The 25,730-nt window shown below is 37.0% G+C and overlaps 1 protein-coding gene across 1 annotated transcript in view; it reads right to left on the bottom strand.

Annotated features, from left to right (window-relative positions):
- Window positions 1-25,730, bottom strand: part of LOC113234423 — a gene marked incomplete at its 3' end in the record, with an annotated part of 144,456 nt that overhangs the window by 18,328 nt on the left and 100,398 nt on the right. Inside the window, exons 2-8 of the mRNA XM_026469734.1 lie at window positions 21,312-21,953; window positions 7,144-12,731; window positions 5,212-5,341; window positions 4,980-5,094; window positions 3,256-3,331; window positions 1,640-1,783; window positions 488-638 (exon numbers count right to left, since the gene is read on the bottom strand). Of these exons, the coding sequence (XP_026325519.1) occupies window positions 488-638; window positions 1,640-1,783; window positions 3,256-3,331; window positions 4,980-5,094; window positions 5,212-5,341; window positions 7,144-12,731; window positions 21,312-21,953 (6,846 nt within the window). The remainder of the gene's footprint in view (window positions 1-487; window positions 639-1,639; window positions 1,784-3,255; window positions 3,332-4,979; window positions 5,095-5,211; window positions 5,342-7,143; window positions 12,732-21,311; window positions 21,954-25,730) is intronic.

The raw sequence follows: 25,730 nt of genomic DNA, 5'->3' as shown, positions 1-25,730 counted from the left end.
GCGGTGCGGGGGAGTGATAGTTGACGTAACAGTTATTTCGCGCTGCACACCGGATAATTTCAACAAGATTCAACAGCAAGTTGATTGAAAAAAGTGCCTACATTAGTCAATTGTTGTTATGTGAAACGTTAGAAACACTAGCTCTAGTGAAAGAGTTTGCCCAGGAAAATACTGTCACCTTACCTATTTCTGCCGCCAAGCACTAATGTGGACATTACTGCGTCCCGGTTTTGAAGGGTATGGGTGCTGGTGAAATTACAGGCACATGGGACTTGTCAACTTATGTTAAAGTTCTGAGTGGCACTGCACCTGTTATAATCAGGACTCAATAATAATAAATTTAAATTTCAAGAAGCGACATTTTCGTTAAGGAACTTTTTTTCTGGAAGTTTATCATAATCATAGATTCTAATTTATTTATCAATAATGAAGATTGAAAGAAGGATATAAGATGCTGTAAATGAAATGGATGGAACTGGATAGGAACAAGGCAAGGAACTAACAGTCTTCTCCTTCTGATGTCTATATTCTCCAGCGCCATGAACAAGTAGCAGCAGGTGGTCGACCTTTGGAGGAATGTTCCGAGCCACGCTGATCTTCGGGGGGTTGCGGTATACGCGTTTCCCGAAAGCGAACATCTAGGATTGAATTTTGATGGGATTCAGGATAATGATTTGGTTAGGTTAGTGGAGAAATATGAACTCTTTATGGACAAAGGAAGAGCATGTATTTAAATGATCATTTAAAATTTGCAAAATCATCTTTTTCAATGATTGATCATTTTTAACTTAATCTGTTGTGAGCTAGTTTTTTGATTTGTATAAATTAACTTTGATAGTTTCAGCTTTAGGCTCAAAACTAAGACAAATGAGCATTAAAAGAGATGAAACCAGTTTCGGAAACGCAAGCAAATTCGCTTCTGGCACTCGCTGCTTTTTCATATACTAACCTAACCTACTGAATGGAGGGCGCAACCATGATTTGACCTATATTAAAAAAAAAGGGATCAAATATTTATTTGACTATCATATATTAATTTAGTATGCTTAAACATAATGATAGTATTACTTTGAATGCAATCCATTTATGATTTCGACCCCTACTACGTAAAGTATCGTATGTCGAAATTGCCAAGTTTACAGGGGAGCGTTGCTCACATAGAGTGATCATCTAATCCGCTTTGGGGAATAAAAGCGATAAATGCTAAAGTCGCGTGTTACGTTCATTTCAGTGAATTCAAAACTTTAAAACGTTCCCCTGTAAACTTGGCAATTTCGACATACTATATTTTACGTAGGAGAGGTCGACTTATCCGTAGATAAACAAATATAGACGGAACAATTAATATATATAGGTATCAACATAAAAAAAATATCGTTTATTAAAAAAAGTACACAATTACAATGGATCAATTATATCTATGAGGATCAAATATTATCCCAAAAGGAAGCCATGGCAGCATAATGTTTTGAACTGCCGCCTTTCAAGCACAGGCCGTAGGATCGAATTTTGAAATTTGATTCAAAACACGTTATTTTTCGGAATTTATGAATGAAATTTAAGTAAGTAAAGTAAGTTTCGATAGTCGTGTGCACAGTATATGAACTCCTGGACCACGAGCCACAACAACAATACTTACAGTGGGTCCACTGAAAGCATCTGCAGCGCTGCTCTGCAGAAAGTGCACCATGACGGCTGGCCCATGCATCACCACCAGCTCGTTGTTGGGGAGCACAAGACGTCTATGCCATTCTCCGGTACTCATGCCCCGTTTGTATTCCTCCTGAAATTACGAAGGGAGTCTGTCCAAGTCTGTTCCAATCCATTTTGGACTAAAAGTTGAGTTTACCTCAATAAATCGTATAAGTAACACTTTCAAGTGTATTTCGAAGATTTTGACTTGATATCTCATCACTTTTTGCAACAATATTCGTTTGCATAGCATCGTGAAACCGTATTTGAAAAATGATAGTCAAAAAGTGAGGTTATGTTTTAACTATAAAGGTATGAACAGTCTATGGTTGTGTAAGTGTAAGAATTTGCAGGAGGATTTAAAATTATGATTTCGGTAATTTTAAATATGCTTTTATAAGCTATGTAAGAAAAACCGCTAGTATAACTCAATTAAACAAATCGATTCATTCCATTAATTAATCGATTTGTAGTTGGCATTTAAATCGGCCATCACTAAACCGTCTATGGTCGGGTAAGCTACTTGTTTGTTTACTCTTTATTTAAAATGGATTGAAACGGAGTATAGTGGTAATCGTTCCTCCTTCTGAGTTCGTCCACGGAACTACTGTCACCACACACTGTGACCGTGTTTTATTGTCCCAGTCTTCAGTCAACTGCGTTCCTAAACAATTGTATTTATGTACTCTCTAGGGACCCACTCACAGTCATGACCACAGAACAATAAATACAGTAGAAGTGCTTAGTGGCAGTGCGTGTGCCAACAGTACGCGCAGTTCCATGTACTTGAGCACAGTCCGCCATTATCGCTTTGTACGTCAATTATCTCGTGTTTCATATTATCGTTAAGTTTTATTTTATTTTATTTCAATAAATTTTTCATTTTCTGTTTGTAACAAATTTTTGTTATAATGAACGAAAGTAAACCTTATAAGGCTGCAATATGGTAGAAGTTTTGGAGGACGTCAATAGGCGTCTTTAGCATCTTTCAGCTATTGCCGCTAGATTGCAGCACATTGAATAAAATTTCAATATAAAATCAAAATGTAACTGGCAATAATAGGCATATTGAACTTTCAACGATATGCCAACTGGCTAAAGTTTAAATTATATTAACAGTTCACAATTGCGACATCATCTTTTTAAATTAGAAACTACGAAGATTTCATAGTGTTCAACATTATGTAAGCGTGAGTTTTAGTGACAGCGATTCTGATAGTAATCTTTGTTTTTTTTCTTCCGTGGTTATGACACTGCTTTTGGAAATTACAATCAGTTGAGTCTTTTTGCAATTCCAAGTTCAGAAGATTTGTTTTTTTTATGATACCAAGAGACGGGACAAACACACGCTCGTATGTCCTGCGTTAGGGTTTTGAAGGTTAAGACTTTTGGGGAAACTACGGGCACATGGGACTTGTCAGTTTTATGTCCCAGTGTGACGGGTGTAGTGGCAATGCCTTTCAGTTCTTTAGGATTTAAAGCTCTGAGTGGCACTGCAACTGGTTTGATATGTCGCTTACCACCAGTTGGAACAACTCATTCGTCCCGTTGTTTAAAACATACCTCAAGCTTTTCTGCCACGGTCTCTGTATACGGAACATATCTAGCATCCGTGGTGCCTTTATAGAACCAGCTACATCTGAAAATACAAATATTTGTAAGAATGGGTCACGGTTGACTGAGTGACCATGGGACCTGTAAAGGGCCCGAAACGTCGGTTTGTTTGAAAAAACAAATATACGCGGATTTAAATCCGCAAAAATGGTTTCATTTCCTAAATTAAGAGGTTCTCAATTTTTTTCGTATGTTACTCGATTACTCTGACAATTGTGAACCGATTTTGATGATTCTTTTTTTATTGGAAAGGGGGCACTTCAGTTGTAGTCCAATTCAAATTTGAAGAAAATATTCCACCATTAGGGCGCATTTATACGACACGAATTTCATCGCGGTCAACCCGCGCGCGGTCGCCGAGCGGAGTCCGCGTTGCCGTCGCACAGCGACCGCGTGCGTCTGACTGTCATGGCCAAATACGCTCTATTTATTTAGCATTTACGTTTTTAATCGACTTAAAAAAAGGAGGAGGTTCTCAATTCGACTGTACGTTTTTTTTTTTTGTTTTTGTATGTATGTCACGCGATAACTCCGGTATTTGTGAACCGATTTTCATGATTCTTTTTTTGTTGGAAAGGGGGTATTTCTATAGTGGTCCCATTTCATTTTGAAGAAAATCATCCACCTCAAAGGGTGGCTGTTCACGCATGAAGATTCATTTTTATAAATAGCGCCTAACTTTAATTTAGGAGCAATTACTTTTAGCAATTATTTAGTTGATTTTGCTATTTCTCCAATTCAAGGCGTTTTTCTCTCGATATACTTTGAGTAGTGTCGTAGTGAGAACCTATTTTTATTATCTCCAGTATCAAGTCCTGTATAGTGGCGAACTAGGAGATATTTCAATGAAACTTAGCAAATAGACGTAATTCCACGTACTTTTGAGGTCGGTTTTTTTAGTACTCTGTACTGAGATTATAACTTAAATGAGCGTCTCGGGCACGCGAGACTGGCTTGAATTTGGACCGCACGGTTGTATTATTCAGAGGAATTTAAATGTTGTTGCCTAGTAAATAAAATTCAGATTCGCCATCAATGTACATGAAGGCGTAGTAACTAGGCGGCCGCGCGAAATCTTTCATCTCGTGTAACTGGGCGTTTAGGGTAGCAAACTAGGGGATGAATCCGATTTATTGGATTTCACCCACTTTCCGTTAACCGATTTTAATGAAACCTGGCAAATAGAAGATTTCACAAACTTTAGAGGTCGGTTATTTAAAGTTACAATTATTGACTTCAAAGTTAATCGCAAGAAGAAAAGACGGGAGATTCAAAATGCTTTTCGTCCAGAGATCTCCCAAATAGTCTAATTTCAAAATCATCTGTAATTAAAATAAACCTGTTTTATGTGACGTAAACAATGAAAAAACACCCACCATCAATCATATATCCGTCAAGAACACATCATTTATATCAAACGTAACTGGGAATATTTTTTGGAAAAATAGATACTTATTTTTCATCCCCGATGATGCAAAAAAGAGGAGTTAGCCGGGGATGAATATCCCCTAATTTGTCACATTTAGAGCTGGACTATTTTCTTCAAATTTGAAAGGGTGTTCCATTGAGGTATCCTCAAAAAGAGAATCATTGAAATCATACACGAAAAAAACAGTCGAATTGAAAACCTCTTCCTGTTTTCGAACTCGGTAAAAGTTATTTCAGTTGCTCACCTCCTAACATTAGCAGGTTTATCTGACCAGTAAACAGCAAGTCGGAGTCTCTCCATGATGTTGACGTCAAATCTTCCACCATCAGTTGGCACCAGGGTCTTGTCGTCCAGCTCCGCTAAAAGAGGCCAAGCATTCAGAGTTCAGTGACTCTTTGAAGGATACGTAAATTTTAGTTCCCTTCTGATTGTGTCTAATTTGACGTCTAAAGGGTTCTGCTGTCAAATATACTCACGGCTGTTAAAAGCTGCCTCCAAAGCCTTGGAGTCCGCTTCGGAGAAGCCTCTCCATGTTGATTTCCCTTCGATGTCGATTCGGTAGAACCAATGATGACGTACTGGAGTATACTCCGCAGTGGATCGGTTCTAAAATATTTATACTCCAGAATTTAGTTAAGAAAAACATGAAGGCCATGAAATAGTGGATGACAAAGGGATTAGCACCTGGGTTCCCATTAAATTTACATTCTTGCAACAGTAAAAATCAGGTTTCAAATTTGGATAACAAGAACAGCTCTGACAACACTGGCGCTAAAGCCAATGTTGCTGAAGTCCAAGTCAACGCGATGCACACTAGGGGCCCGTCCACACAAGGTAATGGTCAAATCTCAATTTTCGAAATGTGGGACAAGTACCACAACACGCGTAAAAATACTGATTCGCTAACTACTGTCAGTTGTGAAGTACATTAGCTCAAAGTTTGCTCTTTACGCTAAATAAGAATTATTCCGTAACGTTCGTGAGTTTACGTGCAATCTTGAAACATTTATTTCTTACGTTTGATATTTAAAGCGATTTAAGTGCACTATGTCAATGATCAAGCAAGGTATGCTGAGTCGTCTATTATTATTATTTCATAAGTTTATCGGTTTCTGATATATTTATATACAATATAATATTTTTTTCTCGAAAATGCGCAAAGTTCTATTGCCTTATGTACTGTTTTTATCAGATCCAAACAGTGTAAATAATATTTGGAATCATTGCCACGTTCAGTGGATGAGTAGGTGAAATAGTCATCTAACATTCAGAAAGAAGTGCCTTTGAAACTCTAGATCCATTATTACATCAGCCAATGTCATCAGCTATTGATGTACCTATATAAACATAGCTTCGTACTTTTGTAGTTTTCTTTCTTGTGACAAACTTAATTCGAGAAAACATTTCAAGTAACTGGGGTTGAATTTCAAAGTAATCTCTTTCTCTATCGATCTAAAATTGGATCCTGAAATTGTGTAGTTTTTGTGTTGAGGGTATTAAAGTACTTTTTATATGAAACACGATTTGTAATACCACCAATGTTGCCAGATGGTTACATTTCTTATATTTTTTGTAAATGTATTTCGTAACTTTTGAGACATGACATTTTTTCCTAATTTAACTGTATTTGTACGTATAAATTCTAAATAGTTTAGGTACGCGTCCAAATCAATCAAAGTAACTTAGAGATGGCGCATTCAAAATTAAATCTACCAATCACATGTTAAAGCTACCTTTTTTAGACTTTGACAAAAAAAACGAAAATGTTACTTTAGCGACAAAAATGTAACTTTTCAGGTATTGCAAGTAATTTTCAAAGGTCGTGGCAATACTGGACACCACATTAAATAAGATCGTGACATACAACCTAAATGTTATTAACAATCAGTCTGATCAGGTCAAGTCACGTTGACTTAGGCAACGTCGAGTTAGGTACATTTTTATTTTTTTTTATTTTTTTTTATTGTGACTCGGCAAAATGACTGCACCGCGCCTGATGGAAAGTGCGAATACAGTCCAGGGATGAGAGTAACGGATGGAAAACACAAATATCTTCACTCCGTCACTATCACTTTGCCGGTCTGGCCAAATGCTTCTTCACACTACGTTTACATGATTCGACGGTGACCGATGGGGTGGAGTTTCTTCAGCTATATTCAATTAGCAAGGGGCCTACAGTACAGGCACGGAAGCGTTTCCATTGTCAATGCGCAGATACGGAACACCATGGGGTTTTAGTTGGCAGGAGACCGAAATCCAGAAGGATTTTTCCACGTAAAAAAACTGGTCTGCTGATTTGATGTTCGTGAAAACTATTTAGATAATCTAGTTATTGGAATTTTCTATAAGCTCAACAAATACAAAAATGCAATAGCAATAAAAGTAGTGAGAAGGAAACGAATACCAACCTCTTTATCCGAGTCAACTATTACACCATCCTTAGACTCTTCTTCAATAGAAAAACTATCAACCATCGACACACTCTTAGATTTCTTAGACGACACTGAACCTTTATCCATCGCGGTATGTTTAGGAGGCGATCCCGTGTCCATGCAGGTCTTTACCTTAATTGGCCTAGTTATAGAGTGTTCGCGAAATATATTATAATATCTTTCTATATATCCATATTTTATATTGCAGCAATGTTTGCATTCAGTTATAATATCATTGATTTCATTATCATCGTATTCTATTAACTCTGTTTTATCGATAAATACATTTTCTAGTTCACGGTCTATATAAACACGGTTGTTATCTTCATTTTTATGTGTAAACTCTGTAGGTGATTTTAGTAACTCACTGTTATATTCAACTGTGAAATAGTTTATGGTTCTTACAATTTGTTCGGAAGATATTTCTAAATTTTGTGTAGAAGTCAATTCTTTCATCAAATTTAGATTAGCTACGTATCTTTCTTGTGAAATATTGAATATATTTGGCGGATCTTCTTTATATATGTTATGACATTGACTGTGTCCAAAAAAAATTTTATCAGGGTCGGTAACTTTATCGTCTGTTATATTTTTTAAGTCGGGGGTTTTAGATTCATGTCGATAATAATTTTGTCCTTGACTTGGCTCAAAAAAAGTCTTGGTATGTTCAGTTTTATCTGGCGACGAGAAGTAACTAGCTAGTCTATTGAAACCCGAATTATCTTCCGATGTATCAGTAGGTATGATACTGGAAAAGAAATTAAAAGGGTCAGGAAGATGTGTTTGGGAGTTTTCAGGAATTATTTGAGCTAAAGGTTTATTGTCTTTTGATGTATTAGATTCTTCCTCTCTTAACGGATTTTCAGAGGCATATGCAGGCGAAAACGGTGTCAGTTTACGAATATCTGCTTGCATTTCTGACGTAGTTGCAAAATTTCCTTGACGAGCTCCAGAAACTTGAGATGTATCCGGGGTAATCAAATCTCGTTTATTAATAATTGGTATTAATTCGGACAACTGTTGGTGCTCCGAAATTTCCTTCACTAAGGCAGAAATATTTCCAACTTTCGACGATAACTGTCCAAAAGTAGGTGGATTTATTGCGGAAATAGTATTTAACTTTGAAGTAATATTAGTCATTACAGGTGTTTCTTGTATGCTCACGGTTGAAATTGTTGATTCTTGCATTGATTCAGACATTTTTGATGCCACGGAAGCTACAGTTATGTCCTGAATGAATGGACTCATGCTAAATGTAGGCGAAAATATAGCCGCAGTCTGAGTGGTTGTATCAGGAACACGAGACATGTCCTTATAAATATCTCCTTTATTAGGATCGAGGGCGTTACTTAGTCTTCTCTGGTATTCTTCTTCAAAGCCTGGTGGCACTCGCATCTGAGTATACAGCGACTGATAGTGAGTTTCAGCGGCATAATTTCCCGTATCAAAGTAAGATGCTATTGGTAATGAAGGACTAGTAGTGGATATCAAGTCAATCATTGCAGATTGATGTCCTTGTTCTAATTGCTGTCCTGTCTCTTCCAATTTTTTAAATTTTTCAACTCTGCTTGTAAAAGAATCTACTTCTTGAATGTCTTCGGAACTTTTTCGTTCTTTGTGTTCTATTTTATCATCATCTGTTTCTAAAGGTTCGATGACAAATTCTTCAAAGATTGGAAAGTCTTCCTTAGCGTCCTGTTCTATGGAATGAACGTCCAACCCTGCGTCATCTAACTTTGAATCTTCTTCAGGTGGGGCTGATGGTATACTCATCTGTTTTGATAAAACTACAGGGGTTTCATCATGTGAATAGAATTCAGCTTTAATTTCATCACTTGCATTTGTAAACAGAGAATTATTTCCAATGAATCCAATAGGGACCTGAGGATTTGGCATATCATAATCGTGTTCATGTTTAAAAACATCTAGCGTTCTTTCTTCTATTGACCAACCATATGCTCGAATATTTGCGTTATTACTTTGATCATCTAGTAATTCTGTCGCAGATTGTACTTGCAACGTCTCAATAGTGTCTTCAGTGATGTGAGATATTTCTTCGCATTGTTTTCGATCGAAATCGTCTCTATCTTCAACTGGAGTATTACTTTCAGTTAAAGGGACTTCAACTGGGTTAGACAATTGAATAGGAGATACAATATTCTCGATTAGCTGAGTTGTTAGGTCATCAGTTTCCTCATCCCTGTCTTCTGGTCTATTAACTTCTCTGCAGGTTTCGCAAATATTTAAATCAGGTATCTCATCTTTCTTAAACTCCTGAGCTTCAGAATTTCCAATGTTTTCAAAGAAACTAGTATTTTTGTCGCGATTGAATATAGAATCAATCTCTTTAGGTGCTCCGTGTAGTGCTAAATTTTTCATATCATTTTCTAAATCATTTAATTCTTTAGTTTTGATAGCAAGCATAGTTGAAAGACCAAACAAGGGAGCAGAAGACATAGTTAAGTCTGGATTTAAATCAACTGATAGCTCAAGTGGCACATCACCCTGGTCTCTTTTTATTTCTACACTGTCACTTTGCAATTCGAAACTTAAAATCCCTTGATGTTTCGATTTTAAGGGTTCAAAATTTGAAAAGAAATCACATGGGTTACTCGACAGTATTTTGGCATGGTCCATTTGCTTTGATTCTGTAACAAAACTATCTTCACCACTAAACTTTTCAAAGACATGGGATACATCTTGGGTATGGCGACTTTCAGGTACTTTAGGAACAATCTCTTCAGATTTTGTTTGTAATGGTTGTGGCATATCGAAGAAACTTATAGAGGATGGAGGTTGTGCTTGGATAAAGTTAGGAATAAATATTTTATCGAAATCTACTTGCTTCATATCTTTTACAGCTACGTCTTCTTTTAGTTCCTGTTCGTCGTTTAATACAGGCGTACATGTTTCGTGAAATTGACCTAAACATCGTGGAAACGGAGATATTGTTTCACTATTTTGTTTGCTTTCCATTGGGAAATTTGCATAGATATTCGAATGCGGTGGTTTAACTACCATGTCAGACAACTGACCTTGCATATCAGTCACAGATGGAAGTTTTTGGTCATGTTCATCATTGCTTAATGAGGTATATGTCTGATTTGATGTTAAATTTGCTTCTTGTGACTGCTCATCTATATTTTCTTGTAAAGAGCTATGAAAGTTGGTGCTAGATGATTGTGACAGACTAATATTTTGTGAGAATATTTTATCATACCCATAATCAGCTGACGAATTTTCGTCATTGTAATTTATAGGACCAGTTTGAAATTCCGGTACAGAGCTAGCTGGTGTATTGTAACTTCGTTGTAGTGCATTAGAGTCAAATTTGTGTTGATTGCTATAATAATCTTGATATTGATTACATGAACCGAGACTTTGATATCTACTTTGATTGTTTTGTTGATCACTTTGTTCAGGAAACGGCACGAAAATTTCGAAATTATTACTTTGAGTCTGTCCATATTCCCCATACGCAGGCTGCTGTTGTACATAAGTAGTGTTTTCTTGTATGCTTTCTGATTCTTTAGGCGCACTATTATAAGCAGGATCAAAGAATGTCGTTACACTACTTTGGATCTTATTGATATCTATAGAACTGAGCTTAGATTTCAAAGACCCAATAAGACCGAAACCTTTCGTTTCTTGTTTAGGAGGTTCAAACTTTTCCGCAGTAGGTCTGCTTAAATCAAATGCCGTATTATAGTCCGGCTCATTGTAATTCTGCGCTTGACTTAAGTCAAATGGAGCTAAAGACGTTGTTTGCTGCATTGGTCGGCTTATATCAAAAGGTTGTGTATTGTCTTCACCTTGAGTGCTCTGAATCTCTGGAGCAGATTGATGTGGAGTAAAAAAACTGCCTTGAAAAGCACCACTTTCTATAGGTTGAATAAAAGGCTTTATATTATTACTTATAGCTCCAATTCCTTCTATAGGCCCAGAGTAATACTGAGGCCTTTTCTTTGTCATTCGGTAGTTTAGGTTTCCAGTTGCTTTAGGTGGCTCAGTTAAGTGTTTTGGCGGTTCTGAAGCAGGACCAGCATTGCAAACTTGTTCACTAGATAAATCTTGAGGATTAGCGGTATTCGATTCTATGGCACTTGGATTAAAGAAATGATTTGCTTCTGTATAAGGTATACTTGGTGTTAAGAATAAAGGTGGAGTTTCTTGGACTGGTATATTAGAAAGTATATTTCTTGAATTGAACAGTGGATGCGTTGGGGCTTTAGAAGAAACAGGCGGAGGCACCATTGAAGCAAACATAGTAGGTGATGGCGCTATGGGTGCTTGTGATTTAGATACTTTTGTAACCGGAGGTACAGAAGGCATCACTGGTCCAAAAAGTGTTGATTGAGTTGGTTTAGCATGACTTGATTCTGAGAGCTCTAGTGGTATTGATGTAGTTGGTCCAGATAGTTTAGATACAAGTGATGCAGATTGTTGAATCCCAGTCAAAAGCGATGTAGCTGGAAGAGTATTAGTAGTTTCGATTGAAGTCGTTTGAAAACTTGTTGCAGGTCCTGATGAATACAACGGTAACCCAAATGGTACATTTGACAGAGACTGTATACTTGCAGGGTTAAACATTGGAGGTGGCGCAATAGTCTCATTTAAAAATGCTGACGGTAATGGTGATTCATTTTGGGTACCAGATGTAAAAATTGACACTGGATTTGAGGTGTCTTGATCTTTTAATACTGACGGTTCTGACACGTTTGTTGGAGTCACTGTCGGCTGACTTGCTACAGGTGCAAAAGAAGCAAATGCTGATGGTAGCTTTATAGAAGACGTGTCTATAACACCTGCAAAAGTCGCTGTTTCAGAACTATCATGATTTACAGGATCAGGTACAAATAGAGTCTCGGCATAAGCAGCCGGTTGAACCTGAAGTTTTATAAACGGATGATTTGAAGTTACCCTTCTAGCTACTGAAGGTGGCAGGACTGTCTTACCAACACTGGGTTGGATGTCTGTTCTGGTTTGACTTGAGAACATGGGAGGAGGAGGTATTACTGAAGATCCCGGTGGTTGACTTGATCCTATATCTGTCCTAACTGATGATTTTTCTATAATCCTTTGAGGAATAGAACCTTGCTGTACTGGAAGTGGTTCAATAACATTTCCATGTATCAATGATTGTTCTGTTGCATGTTGCGATGGCAATACACACCCTTGTCGTAAAGTAGTTACTTGACTTCCAGTTTGCATGTCAATAGATGTTAAATTAGTCAAACCAGAACCTAATGTTACTATAGATGCATTAGATCCATCGGCAGGAGAGTTTGGAGGCGTGACGAGTTTATTATCTTCTTTAGTTTTTGAAAACGGATTCAAAATGCTATTATTAGATTCAAAGTGTCCAATATTCCTTGAAAAGCCAGCTCCTTGATCAGGTGTCATATAAAACTTGTTCGGATCATCATTTTGGACTTCACTTCTTGAGGGTGGTAACTGAGGGAAAACATTTTGCGTCATAGGATTGTAGACGGGTTGTGTGTTAGACGTAAAACCTGGAATTTGTGCGTATTTCTTCTTTGTCGGGAGTCTGTAGTTTGATGTACCTGTGAACAAGTAAAGGTTGTGGTTAAAATCAAATAAACGTGAAAACGTAATTTTTAAAACGATTACTGCTCATTCACTGTGTTGACTTCCCTGACAAGGAAGAGCAAAAATCTCTAGGGGTTGCTCTTTTCAAATAAACTTATAGTGCAACAAAATCACATATTATGCAACGACTCAAATTAGTTCCGTCGCGCACCGCTATATGGCATTGGCGTCGATATCGCAAATTCTGCATCGCGGTGCTAAGATTTGCACTCGCGGAATGACCACTGTCGGCGGTTTGAACATAATGTGAGGCCTATTGTGGCGCATCTAGTACTGCTTTCTTATTTGGAACAGCGCTTTACATCGTTCATAACTAGTAAGTATCGGTAGTTAAGGGTATTATACACCAGCAGTTCGTTATATGTCGTCTAGGGACACAGTATCGACATGAGTTAATTTTGTACTGCAGATGTTTTATACGTGACGGACACAGAGAAACAATTACGAAACGAAAACGGAAAATGTCAATTGAAATGTTTATAATTATTTTTCTCCATTCTCATTCTTATAAAGAGGCAAAGGGTGGAAATACACTAACAAACAAATACACTAGGTATACCGGGTGGAAATTTGTAATGCCACCTGGAGGGAAAGTACTCTTAATACTGGAGATAGAAATTTTTACTTAAAGGAAACATTCCTTTATTTTTTTAAAGAAATAAAACTCATTCATAGATTTTCCAAAATTTCTAGCAACACGCGGGAATCGAACCCGCTTTAATCTGAAAAAATTGCACCCTGCACTTTTATTGCATCGATCGATAGGGTTAATTATAAGAATAAAATCTCTCTCACAAAATTGGTTAATTAAATGAAAAAAAAAAAGCGATGAAACCTTAACGTATTTTAATAAAACGAAAAAAATGGTAATCTAACTAATTAGTTGCTCGAAATGAGCTCCATTTTCTTGGATACACAAATTTAATCTTTTAACGAATTCATTTTGAGTAACTTTTAATAACGTGTTGTGATGAATTGTATTACAAATCGTATTCTGAACCTCAGCCTTCAAAATGAATTTCAAAACTTTTTGTTAGAAACCTGAAACCTGAGCAAGCGAAAGAAGCCAAGATTAGATTCGAAAATAGATTCCTGAGCGCAGCGAGGTTTTCAAGGCACGAGTCGCAAAACAACCTTGCTGCCGAGCGAAACATACAACTTTCACCTCACTATAGCGAGGAAAATGGTAGATGAAAGAAAAACAATTGAACCATAAAACATCAGTTTTTTTTTTAATAAAAGAAACTAGTTTATCTTCGGATGCGTTCTGAATTTACACTTCATAATTTTTTATTCTTGCTTATACTTTTATTTTGTGTCATTACGTGATTATCGAAATTATTTTATTCTTCGACGAATTAAAATAATTTAATTGTCAATTCAATGTCAACAATAATAAGAATAAAATATACCAACGGATTTACATTACATAAATAGTAATGTACGACAAATCGTGTAGTTGAACGTGTCATTATTTTCTTTTTTCATCAAAAGAAAAAGTTAAGTGCACCACGGTCCATCGTCAAGTTTGAATTTCAAAAAGTTTTTCCACGTCAGCGTGCAATGAATGCTTTTGCGCGCAGATTTCGAATGAGAAAGAAAGCGAGGTGAAAAATATATATTATTATGTATTTACCAATGCAAGAAAACGAGTAAAGCCTGAAACACACCGAGAGCGCTGGTGCTGGCGGGGCGCGTGTCGGGCGCGTGTCGGGTCGGACGGAATTATACCCGCACGCCCTCTCTGTGTGTTTCATGCTTAGTAACAGAAGCTGTATTTGATGGTGAACCTGGTATAATATATTTAGTAGCAGTAGAACTCCTTGTGAAAGAGTTCGTCCAGGGTAGTACTGCCACCTTACCTATTTCTGCCGCTAAGCAGTAATGTCAGCATTACTGTGTTCCGGTTTTGAAGGATAAGGGTGCTGGTAAAATTACAGGCACGTGAGACTTGTCAACTTGTGACTCAGGGCGCGTTCCCACTATGTCGTCACGATTTATTATCGTTGGACGACTGTCGTGTCTAGCCTATTCCCATATCACGACTATCTGTCGTGGACGATTTTTTATCGTCTGACGACTGTCGTTCTAGCTGTTCCCACTGTGACACACAGTTTGTCGTTGTAAAGATAAAACATCGTGAACGACGTTTAACCGTGTCGTGCTATATATGAACAACTTCATTTAAATATACAAGCCACGACACTGTAAACTGCACGACAATCTGTCGTCACGATATAGTGGGAACGCGCTCTCAGGGTGACAGGCGCAGTGGCGGCGCCCCTCAGATTTTGCGATTTGAATTTCTGAATGGCATTGTAACTGTTATGGACAGGCTTGTAGCTTGCCATCAGGCGCACGACTTGTTCATCTCCTCACTCACTTGTTCATGTCACTTGATGTTACTACTAATTTCCATGCTACATATAAAAGTGCAGTTGCAACGCCACTGTCGTGACACGCGCGCTACCTTTGCAGACACAATTAATGAACTAACAATTACCAAAGCGCTTCTATTAGATCTAATTTGAAGGCACTTAAAGATTTTTAAGACACAAATTACATTTGATATGTAATTTAACAAAAAAAAAAACTTTTAAAACAGATCGCAATGGTGTCTTACAGCAAGATTAGAAAGTACAAATATAGTTTTTTTTTTTCAACAGGTTCGTTTGAAAGTACAAAATATGTAATGGTATTTTTTTTAATTTTTGACGAAAGAGATTGTTCCAGTTCTAAATTTCAAAATATAAACATAGGTACCATTTTATTTTACCACGTAAGCGAGATACATTTTAAGGGCCCCACCATAGCGTATTTCCCACGACATACGATGAGTAAATCTAAATGACCTCTACTGATCTCGTGATAAAGGTCAAAATGATTATACCACCTATATTATTTTTTTATAATGTATTTCCGGAATAGTTTACTTTGTAATACTATTTTGTTTATTTTATTGGTAAGCAAAAAGTTATCATATTGATAGCCTAATAAGAAGATTGAGTTGTGGTAGCGTGTTTGATTCAGACTAGGCCGACGACCTAAATTACTTTGGCCCGAAATATTACAAATCGTTGTCTGGAGACACTCCATAATGGATTGTCTCTATTTGTACGACGCCAATAACGTCTTGGTTTACGCCCGAAATTAATAATCGATCCTAATCCAAATTTTGCTATATAAGATTGATATTTCAATCCATTTTTTGGGTGAAGCATGCCAATAACCGATCTCCGGATTGAGTTAGAGACGTTGTCCGGAGAGAGCTATCTTAAAAATCAATCTATCTTTGAGAGGGTGGATCACAGAACACGGATAGGCCTCTGTTCGAAAATGGCAGTTTGTTCGTGTCAATAACCAATCTGTCCATTTTAACATTTCGTTCGATCGGATTGATTGTTTAGCAATCGCAGATAGCAATCCGCCATATTCCGGGGTTTAAGTGATAGTTACCGTTTTGTTAGAATTGTCTAGTAATAGTGACAGTAGTGATATTGGCCCCGTGTAAACGGTCCGTACAGAATATTAATAAAACAAAAGTACTCACCAATTGTAAAAATCCAAAACCCTATAACGATAAACCAATCATAAAGCTAAGGAACAAATCATTGGATGAAATAACTAACTTTAGATAGTTGGGTAGTTTGATAGCTTGTCATTCCAGGTGTACTTCGGACATAGTTTCTGTTGTTTTGTTGTTTTTTATTCTTATGGCTAAAACGGCTTTCAACAATAAAAAAACATCTATTAAAAGCAAACATTTTAAAAAAGGCCAGATAACGATTGATAAAAGTGTATATTTCGAGTATTGCATTGTATGGCTGTGAGACGTGGACAATGACACAGAGATACAGAGATCGATTGGAGGCATTTGAGATGTGATGCTGGAAAAACATGGAGGGAATGAGTTGGACCTAAAGAAAGACCAATGAGATGTTAAGAATAGTAAATGAAAGGAGAAGCGTATTATTATAGAAAAATAGAGAACCGAAGGGGGAAACGTTTGGTCATCTGATGCGTCAGGACAGTTTTCTTAGAAACATAATAGAAGGGAAGATCGAAGGAAAGAGAGGCAGAGGAAGACCGAGATGAAGTTATTTAAATCAGGTAAAGGAAAAAGTGAATGTCATGTAGTATCAGGAAGTCAAGGCTATAGCGCTAAACAGAGATGATTGGTGATTACTCCACCGAAAAGAACCTAGCTCTTAAATAAGAAGAAGAAGAAACAGTCCTTAAATCCATTATTATATTGAACATGCAGAATCAATGCCGTCTTTTTAGTGTAGCTTGTCCACAGACTGCACGCGTAAAAGGTCTGACAAAACGCCCTGAAATGGGTAACAGGCAGAGTTACTTTCGCATTGATAATATTAGTTTGGACAAAGCACCTATCTTTTTACGACAAAATAAAATTATACGTTATAATCAGTGATCGGAATTGAGAGAGTTAATTTAGGTAAACTAAAGAATAACGTGGACATTCCCTTCTAAAAATCCAGGGACTTCTCGGGAACTGGGAGTCTACTCCCATTCTGCGTCCGATATCCGTCCGGAACAATTACTGTCATCATCAACATCCTCATTCAGCCATACGACGCTCACTGCTGAGCACAGGCCTCCCCCAACGATCTCCACGACGATCGGTTCTGCGCTGCCCGCATCCATCGGTTTCCCGCGACCTTTACCAGATCGCCGGTCCACCTGGTGGGGACCTACCCACTGAGCGTCGTCCGGTGCGCGGTCGCCATTGAAGAACCTTTCCGCCCTAACGACCATCGGATCGACTTCAGCTGAGGAATTATTCGAGGTATGTCGGTTACCTTAGACCTCCTACGGATTTCCTCATTTCTGATTCTATCACGTAGGGAAATACCGAGCATCGCTCTCTCCATTGCCCGCGGAGTGACCTTGAGCCTTCTTATGAGGTCCATAGTGAGGGACCACGTTTCCGATCCATATGTGGTCACTGGCAACACACACTGGTCAAAGACTTTCGCGTCTTTTAATTTGGTCGCGTATTATTTATTTCATAGTTTGTTCCGGACGTATGTGTGACGGAGAACGGGGATAAACTCTGTGGTATTTGAATATGCGTATTATTTATTTAAATTAGTATACATGTGCAACAAATGATTATTTCCTATTAAATATCGTGGGTACCTTCGACGACCCACACTTGACAGAAGTTTTGAGGGCTTCTCAGATATGTCGTCGCATTGCCATTGTGGATTAGAAGAGATCCTGTCATGCGTTGTTGCGTCGTGGGTCTGGATTGGAAGAGAATGACGCTTCGCCCGCTCCGGGTCATATTTATACCATCCGGCCCTACTTTCTTTTGTCATGCCGCCCGTGCGAAAGGGGCGGTGCTACCGTGCGAGCGGGACGTAGCATGAACTTTCGTGAACAAGTATTTTCTACAAATTATTGTCTCAAAAAATAATATTGTAGTTGCGTTTCTGTAGGTAAAAAAATAAACATTTGGAATGCTTAGAAAATAAACAATAAAACAAGAAATTTTATACGCATTGATGATGAAATGGTTACGTCCATACTAAGAAAACGTTCATACTTAAGGTAATTTATCTCCCTCAATTCCGACCACTGGTTACAATACACAAGAATATTACGTCAATATTGGCTTATATAAACTGACCCTTTGCAGATACTTCGTAACGTAAGTCAAAAACTACACGTAATTATATAAATTACTTGAACTACATATGGTAATCGAGTAAACTGCGTCGATTTACTCGCTGCCATTAAATATCTGTTTTAGGGTCAACGTTGTTTGTGCTTACACCGTCAATGCATGATTCATCAAAGGCATTTTAAATTATTAATACAAAGATCGAAACATTAAGCAAAAATTCTTTCGTTCCGGCTGGATTCGAATCAACGTTTTTCAGCAAACCGTATCAGACGCTATGCCAATTAAAGGTCCATTTAGATGGAGAGAGTGACAAAAAATCGTACGCGATTATCGCAAGCAATAACCGCCATAACATTATCGTATCCTTAGAATAATAACGCATAGAATGATAGTTTCACATCAAACGAACTGTCACAAGTGAGGCAAAAATCAAATTCATGTAGGCTAGTTTTAGTAGTAGGTTAATTTTCGGTTTTAGTGAATATTTATATAAAAATACAAGTTGAAACGCGTTACTTCCTTGTGGAATGTGATGTTAGTATCTATTTTATGTTTGTTTGACGTATTTTTACACTCATTTACCGCACATTTCGTCATTTTTAGCTAAAATTCTTGAGCTGTTCGCGGTGCAAGTTGACCTTGAGCACTGAAGGCCCGCCCGCTCGTGTAGGCCCATTGGGAGCGCTTCAATTTGCCTCACTTAGCGTGTGCAGGCTAGGTTTCTATGCGTAATTATTCTAAGATCGTATCATAATGTGGACGTTCAGGCAAGAACTAAAATCTCGCCTACGATTATGTCATACGAGATTCGCAAGCAACTTAATCGCCTCTTCGACTGATTACACAGAGAAATTAATAAGTAAACAAAAGGAGATAGTTTTCGACTTGTCTAAACACAACCTTGTATGACATTTTTTCAAGTTCATACAATTATCGTACAAATAATAATAGTTTTGAGTGCGAGAATTATCATTCGAGTCCAGTGATTACTGTGGTGTTGACATACATCAAAATGACGCAAAGTCATTCAAATTTGGAACTGCTACTAATATTAGGTTCATTGCACTCATATTACACTGTAAAGAAATATAATTTTTTTTTAATTTTATAACATTTCTTAACCCAACGTGTGTTTTCGTTCTCGTTTCATTAAATTTTGTCTTAGAAAAACAGTGATAATCAAAACAACCTTGCGCACTGCACTCATGGTAGCAACAGCCTGGCATAAAAACTCGAAATACGATTATTGCTTTCAAGTTCTGTTTACAAGGAGTAGGAGGAGTTTTTTATAATTTTTCGATAATCGTATCTTCGACACGAGAATCTCTCCATCTAAGGCCTGCTTCAAGCTGCGACCACATAGCAAACTACAGTCTTCTATGTACACACATACACCAAACCGCTCCAGCAGTTGTGACTGCTTTGGACGGTTTGCAACGCGGTGAAATTTCATCGTGGAGTCAAGCAACCGCCAGGCATACACTGACTGCTCGAGCTGTCGACTGCTCTCGCGCAGTTATCTCCGCTCGCGCTCTTTAATCCACATTACGCGCGCATTTTCGAACCAATTTTGAGGAGTTTCGGTATATAGATGGGAGCTAGGAGAAGTACATAGGTTAGCGATGGGTCGAATTTCTCGAGTTGACGTGATTGCTGACTCGAGTAGCAAATCGAGTTTACTTTAGCCGTGGGATACTTTCTTCAAATTCGCTCTTCTTCAGATTCTATAAATTCGAATGATACCTCTACTAAGGTACCCCAAAAAAACAACAGGTTTCCAACAAAAAGAATCATCAAAATCAGTTCACAAATATCGGAGTAATCGCATAACGTACACAGAAAAAATACCGTCGAATCGAGAAACTTCTGCTTTTTGGAAGTCAGTTAACAACGAATGTAAATAATACTTAATAATTTGGATCAGTTTGTAAACAACAGCCGAGTATTTCCGTTCATAGAATGTCCAAAAAGCTGTAGAGTTCCTTGTGAAAAAGTTCGTCCAAGGAAGTACAACACCACATTAGCTGTTTCTGCTGCCAAGTAGTAACAGAAAGAAAGAAAGAAAGAAATTTTGTATTCAGTATGATTAAATTGTGCTTACAAAATAAACAAAAATAAATTAAATCTAAAATTAAGATACGGAATGGGCCACCTCTCATCCACTCTGTTATTATGCCGTGGCTGAGAACAGCCAAGGCGCTTGTATTATGTGGAGCACATGGAGTGTGTCACAGGCGCACCAAACAAATACCACAGACGACACACTGACATTTTTATGTACGCAATCAAATACACACAATTAAGAAATGGTGTGTTATGTAATGGCTAAATAATAAAAATTTGAGATGCTTACCCAAATTTATGTATCATATTCATAATTTATGATACTTTAGAAATATCATTAGATTCAACACGACTCAATTTCTTACTACGATAACTAATCTAAAATAGAAACAAACTACACGTTTTGCTAACTATAACATGAGAGTAAAACGTATAAAGGATTGTGGCCACTTAAGATAGATGCAAATATGCATATATACACATGTGTACACAAACACAGACATAATAAAATGAGTATTACATGGGACTTGTCAACTTACGTTTCAGGGTGACGCGCGCAGTGGCAGTGCCCCTCAGATCTTGGCGATTTAAAGCTCTGCGTGACGCGTCGCTTACCAATAACGCGCACGACTTGTTCGTCCAGTCATTTGGGTATCACCATAAAAAATAAAGCTCGTTTCGCTTCCAGAATTTGAGGGCATAGAATTTTTGAAACAATTTTTTTTGCAAGCTTTAAATTATTTCTTTATAATTGTTGTATGTTCTTTAGTCACTAGACTAAAAGTAGTGTAGGAAAGAAAAAATATAAACCACTTACCAGTAACAGGCGGTTCCTTTGGTGGTGGCAGTAATTCTTTAACTCTAAAATCATCCATCATGGGCATTGAAGTCACTGTACTGCCAGGCCTTTCAAACTGCACATCTTGATATCCTGAAGTATTCTTCACGTCATCGGGAGTCTGATCACGACTCTTCAAACTCAGCATATTTGAAAATGAACTAAATACCGCACTTGCAACTTGAGGTAATACTGTGGGTAGCTGCGAAAAGTTTTGTGCGATGTCAGCAGTCAAACTTTGCGGTACATCGGTTGGTTTTTCAGGTTCGTTTAGGTTAATTTCTTCTAAATTTTCGTCTGTTGCCTCCAAATTCGCATTTTGATCTTCTTTCAAAGAACTATTTAGAGGCGCACTGACATATCTCGTACCGTGAAGTCTTGCGAAGTACTCGTTTACGTCAAAATCGTCTTCGGATTTGACCAAGGCTTTTGGCAAGGCTACTAACGGTTCTTCATTGTTTTTATTATTTTGTGGGGATTGTGGTGGGGTGCGTTGTGTGGAATGGGAGGCGGAGGATTGGTGGGATGTGATGATGTTGGAATTTGTGTCGCCAGACGGGTGATTAGATGACACGTTTTGGAAGTCCCCCAGGGAGCGTGTCTGGGTGCCGAATTGTAAATCTGTAACAATAGAAAATATATGTTAATTGACCACGATCTTATTATTACCATAGCAACAAAAGCTCCTGAATCTATACCTTACGTGTAAATAAGTAAAAAATACCGCACCAGAATATATCATAATTGATTTTTAATTACATTCGTCATAGATAATATTATTATTTTTTAAATTCATAGATCTAAATTGATAAGTGATTGAAGTGCTCAGACTAGTTGAGCTGCCTATTTAGATTAGAGCCTTTTACGGTATCTTTGAGGAGTGGTTCAGACTTGTTCGTGACTAGAATTACAATCCTATCTGTGGGCTGAAGGTGTTCTACAAGGCAAGCGTCAAAACCTATAGCAAATACGTACTTATTACGTAATACTTATTGACTCAATGAAACCGATTCCAACATTATTCTTTATTTTTGTCTATTAATTCATATTCATTCTAAGCTTCCTTTTGTCATAATTATTAATACAAAGATCGACCACTCAGAAAAAAATTCTTCAATTCCGCCGTATTCGAACCGACGTCTAGCATACCGTGCCAGACGCTGTACCAACTAAGCCACGGAACGAACCAGCTGACTAAACGAATTTTTCTATGTGTTTGTTGTCGTGTCTTTGTATTTGGTTTTTTCAACGACTTTTTAGCCGTAGCGCCATCTATGAGAAATCTTAAGTATTTCGTCACCCAGTTAGACACCTTTACAACTACCAGCCCTGGTTAGAGATGTCGCTATTCATTGTATTTAAATTTGTATTGAATTGATATTCAATTCTTTTATATGTGAAATTACTCCATTAGCTTGTTATAATTATTAATACAAAGATCGAACACTCAGAAAAAATTCCTTCGATCCGGCCGGACTCGAACCGACGTCTTCTAGCATGCCAGAACGCTATACCAACTAAGTCACGGAACGAATCAGCGGAACTCACATATTTTTCTATGAGTTTGTTGTCGTGTCTTTGTAATTTTATTTCTATTCTTTTTTGTCGTTAACATTTTATAGCCGCGGTAGCTTAATAGTTTGGCCTACCGCATCTCAAGCAGATGCCGAGAGGCGGTAAGAGGTTCGAATCCGCAATCGCACCTCTGAGTTTTTTGGACATTATGTGCGAAATTTAATTTAACATTTACCATGAGCTGGAAAACATCGTGATCAAACCTGCACATCGAAGAAGAAAGACCAGTGAAGTCAATAAACTCGCATTGGACCAGCGTGACTGGCTATGATCTAAACCCTCACCTGACAGGAGACCAGAGCAGTGGGACGCATAAATAGGCTCATGATGATTTTTTTGTTTTCATCATCAGCCTAATATACGTCAGAGTAGCTGGTCACGGTACTCCTCCAAGGAGATGCTTTCATTCCAATTTTTGCTACGGTCGTGAACTTCATCCTTTCGTCACCGCAGCTGGCATCACATAAAGTATATTTTTAACCGACTTCAAAAAAAGAGGAGTTTCTCAATTCGACTGTATGTTCTTTTTTTGTATGTATGTTACGCGATAACTCCGGTAGTTGTGAACCGATTTTCAGGATTCTTTTTGTGTTGGAAATGGAGTACTTCCATAGTGGCCCCAATTCATTTTGAAGAAAATCATCCACCTCGAAGGGTGGCTGTTCACGCATGAAGATTCATTTTTATAAATAGCGCCTAACTTTAATTTAGGAGCAATTACTTTAATGGTTGATTTTGCTATTTCTCCAATTCAAGGCGTTTTCCTCTCAATATACTTTGAGTAGTGAGAACCGATTTTTATTATCTCCAGTGTCAAGTCCTGTATAGTGGCGAACTAGGGGATATATCAAAAAAACTTAGCAAATAGACGTAATTCCACGTACTTTTGAGGTCAGTTTTTTTAGAACTCTGTACTGAGATTATACACTTAATGTTTTATGTTTAATTAAATAATCTGTGGTGTATGTTTGTGATTTGTTCCGTAATTATTTATTTGTGTCTTAAGTATGAATGTTTTTCTTATTTTTCTTTCCGTGTTGTTTCTTTTTTTCTTGTGTGGTGTACAAATAAATGTATTTTCTTTCTTTTCTTCTTCTATCTTCGACGGGCATGTTTCCTTCAGCGTCACCGAGAGTTCTACTACTGAATTTCACAAATGTTTTGTGTACATACATTATAGAAATTTCAAGTCGTACGCACGTTCAAATAGTCGATCTATCTCTCAGAAGAAAATAAAAAGACAATCAAAAAGACAAAGTACAACAGGTGGTTATCCTCTTTCCACAAACAAAAGCAAGAGTTAAATGTCTTCATCCATATGGTTTAACTGCACCTAGCACCTAGCTATGCCGCAAATGATATAGCAGGAATATATAATACTTAACTGACAGTTCAATAGAAAGTGGTGCAGTTAAGCACGTTGTACTAGCCTTATACAGGATTAAGTTAAATTAGACCAAGATTTATTCTCTGTACATATTTTTTTTACTAAAGTACAGGCACGCTATGATGGCCGATTTGACAGATTACAATAGTGAGATGAAATCTCAATTCATTATCGAAAAAAATAAAATCAAAATCGAGTTCATGTATATGTTTTTAGATTTATAACTAGTATTGCAAGTTTTAGTACAACGAAAATAAAAATGTTTACTTAATATATTTCAATGCAACGAATATTGCAATGAAAATTAATATACCTACTATACTTTATTTGCACACAAAAAACAAATTTATATAGAAAGATACTAAAAAAAGGGTAGTATAAAAAGTCATATTTAAACTGCTATTTTCACTGTCGTCGCTGCTAAGTGACGATCGTATTAGATTTCATTTTTAAAAACTTCGAATTTGAAAAACAAATGCCGAGTTGTGTCGTAAAATGAAACATTCCATAAATTTTACTGCACGTCACTTCGACAACAATGTACAGCAATTAGCTCCTTCAACGTAGTTATGAATTAATACGAAACTTGATAGTTAATTTTTGAACTAATCCAAAACAAATATCTTTTCTTTTTCAAAAGACTTTCGCGTGTCATGATCGGACATATCGTCGCTTATAACCAGGTGAGATTTAAACAAAGAACACGCCCTTGAAAGCAAGTAAATAAAGTACAAAAAACATAAGGTAAATTGTAATCTTGTAGATTTTTCACAATATCAAAGGGGTTCCAATGGTAAAGGTTGTTTGATTTGGACTACCTTTCAATTGTCAAGTTCGCTGTGAGTCCGTTTGCGTTTATCACCTATCAATAACGTATCAGCAAAATTAATAAGCAATATTTGTAACATGAATGTGAAGGCGTTTCATTATTTTAAAAGAAGGATGGCAAAAGTTGACCCAATCATTATAAAATTAACGAAGAGCCTTTGCTAGTATAATTTTACGTTCTAGGTTACGTGAAGTTATCAATATATTTATGTATATTTTTGTCTGGAATGAAGATATTGCATAACAATGTATTTTAGAATAAATGCAAGAACACAACGTAGTACCGATCTTATACATACGTTTAATTTTAAGCATGAATGAATGTTTACCTAGCTAAAGTATTGGTTATTTTATAGTACACACATAAAACATTACAGCTATAAAATACCTAATCAAATAATCAATTAAACAGAAATAACATAAAGTGAAAATAAATAAAGTAAAAAATAAAACGCAATGTGACAAAAATATTGCATATTAAAATTAACATTTTGACTGGAGGCCTCTTAATTAAATTTTTATTGAATTGATATTCAATTATTTTTTGTGAAATTACTCCACTAGTTTGTTCGTGTGTGAGTGTTCGATCTTTGTATTAATAATTATAA

This window comes from Hyposmocoma kahamanoa, unplaced genomic scaffold, assembly GCF_003589595.1.
Source record: "Hyposmocoma kahamanoa isolate Upper Pololo Valley unplaced genomic scaffold, ASM358959v1 84, whole genome shotgun sequence".
NCBI lineage: Eukaryota > Metazoa > Arthropoda > Insecta > Lepidoptera > Cosmopterigidae > Hyposmocoma > Hyposmocoma kahamanoa.
This window is presented reverse-complemented; position numbering and strand designations above follow the sequence as displayed.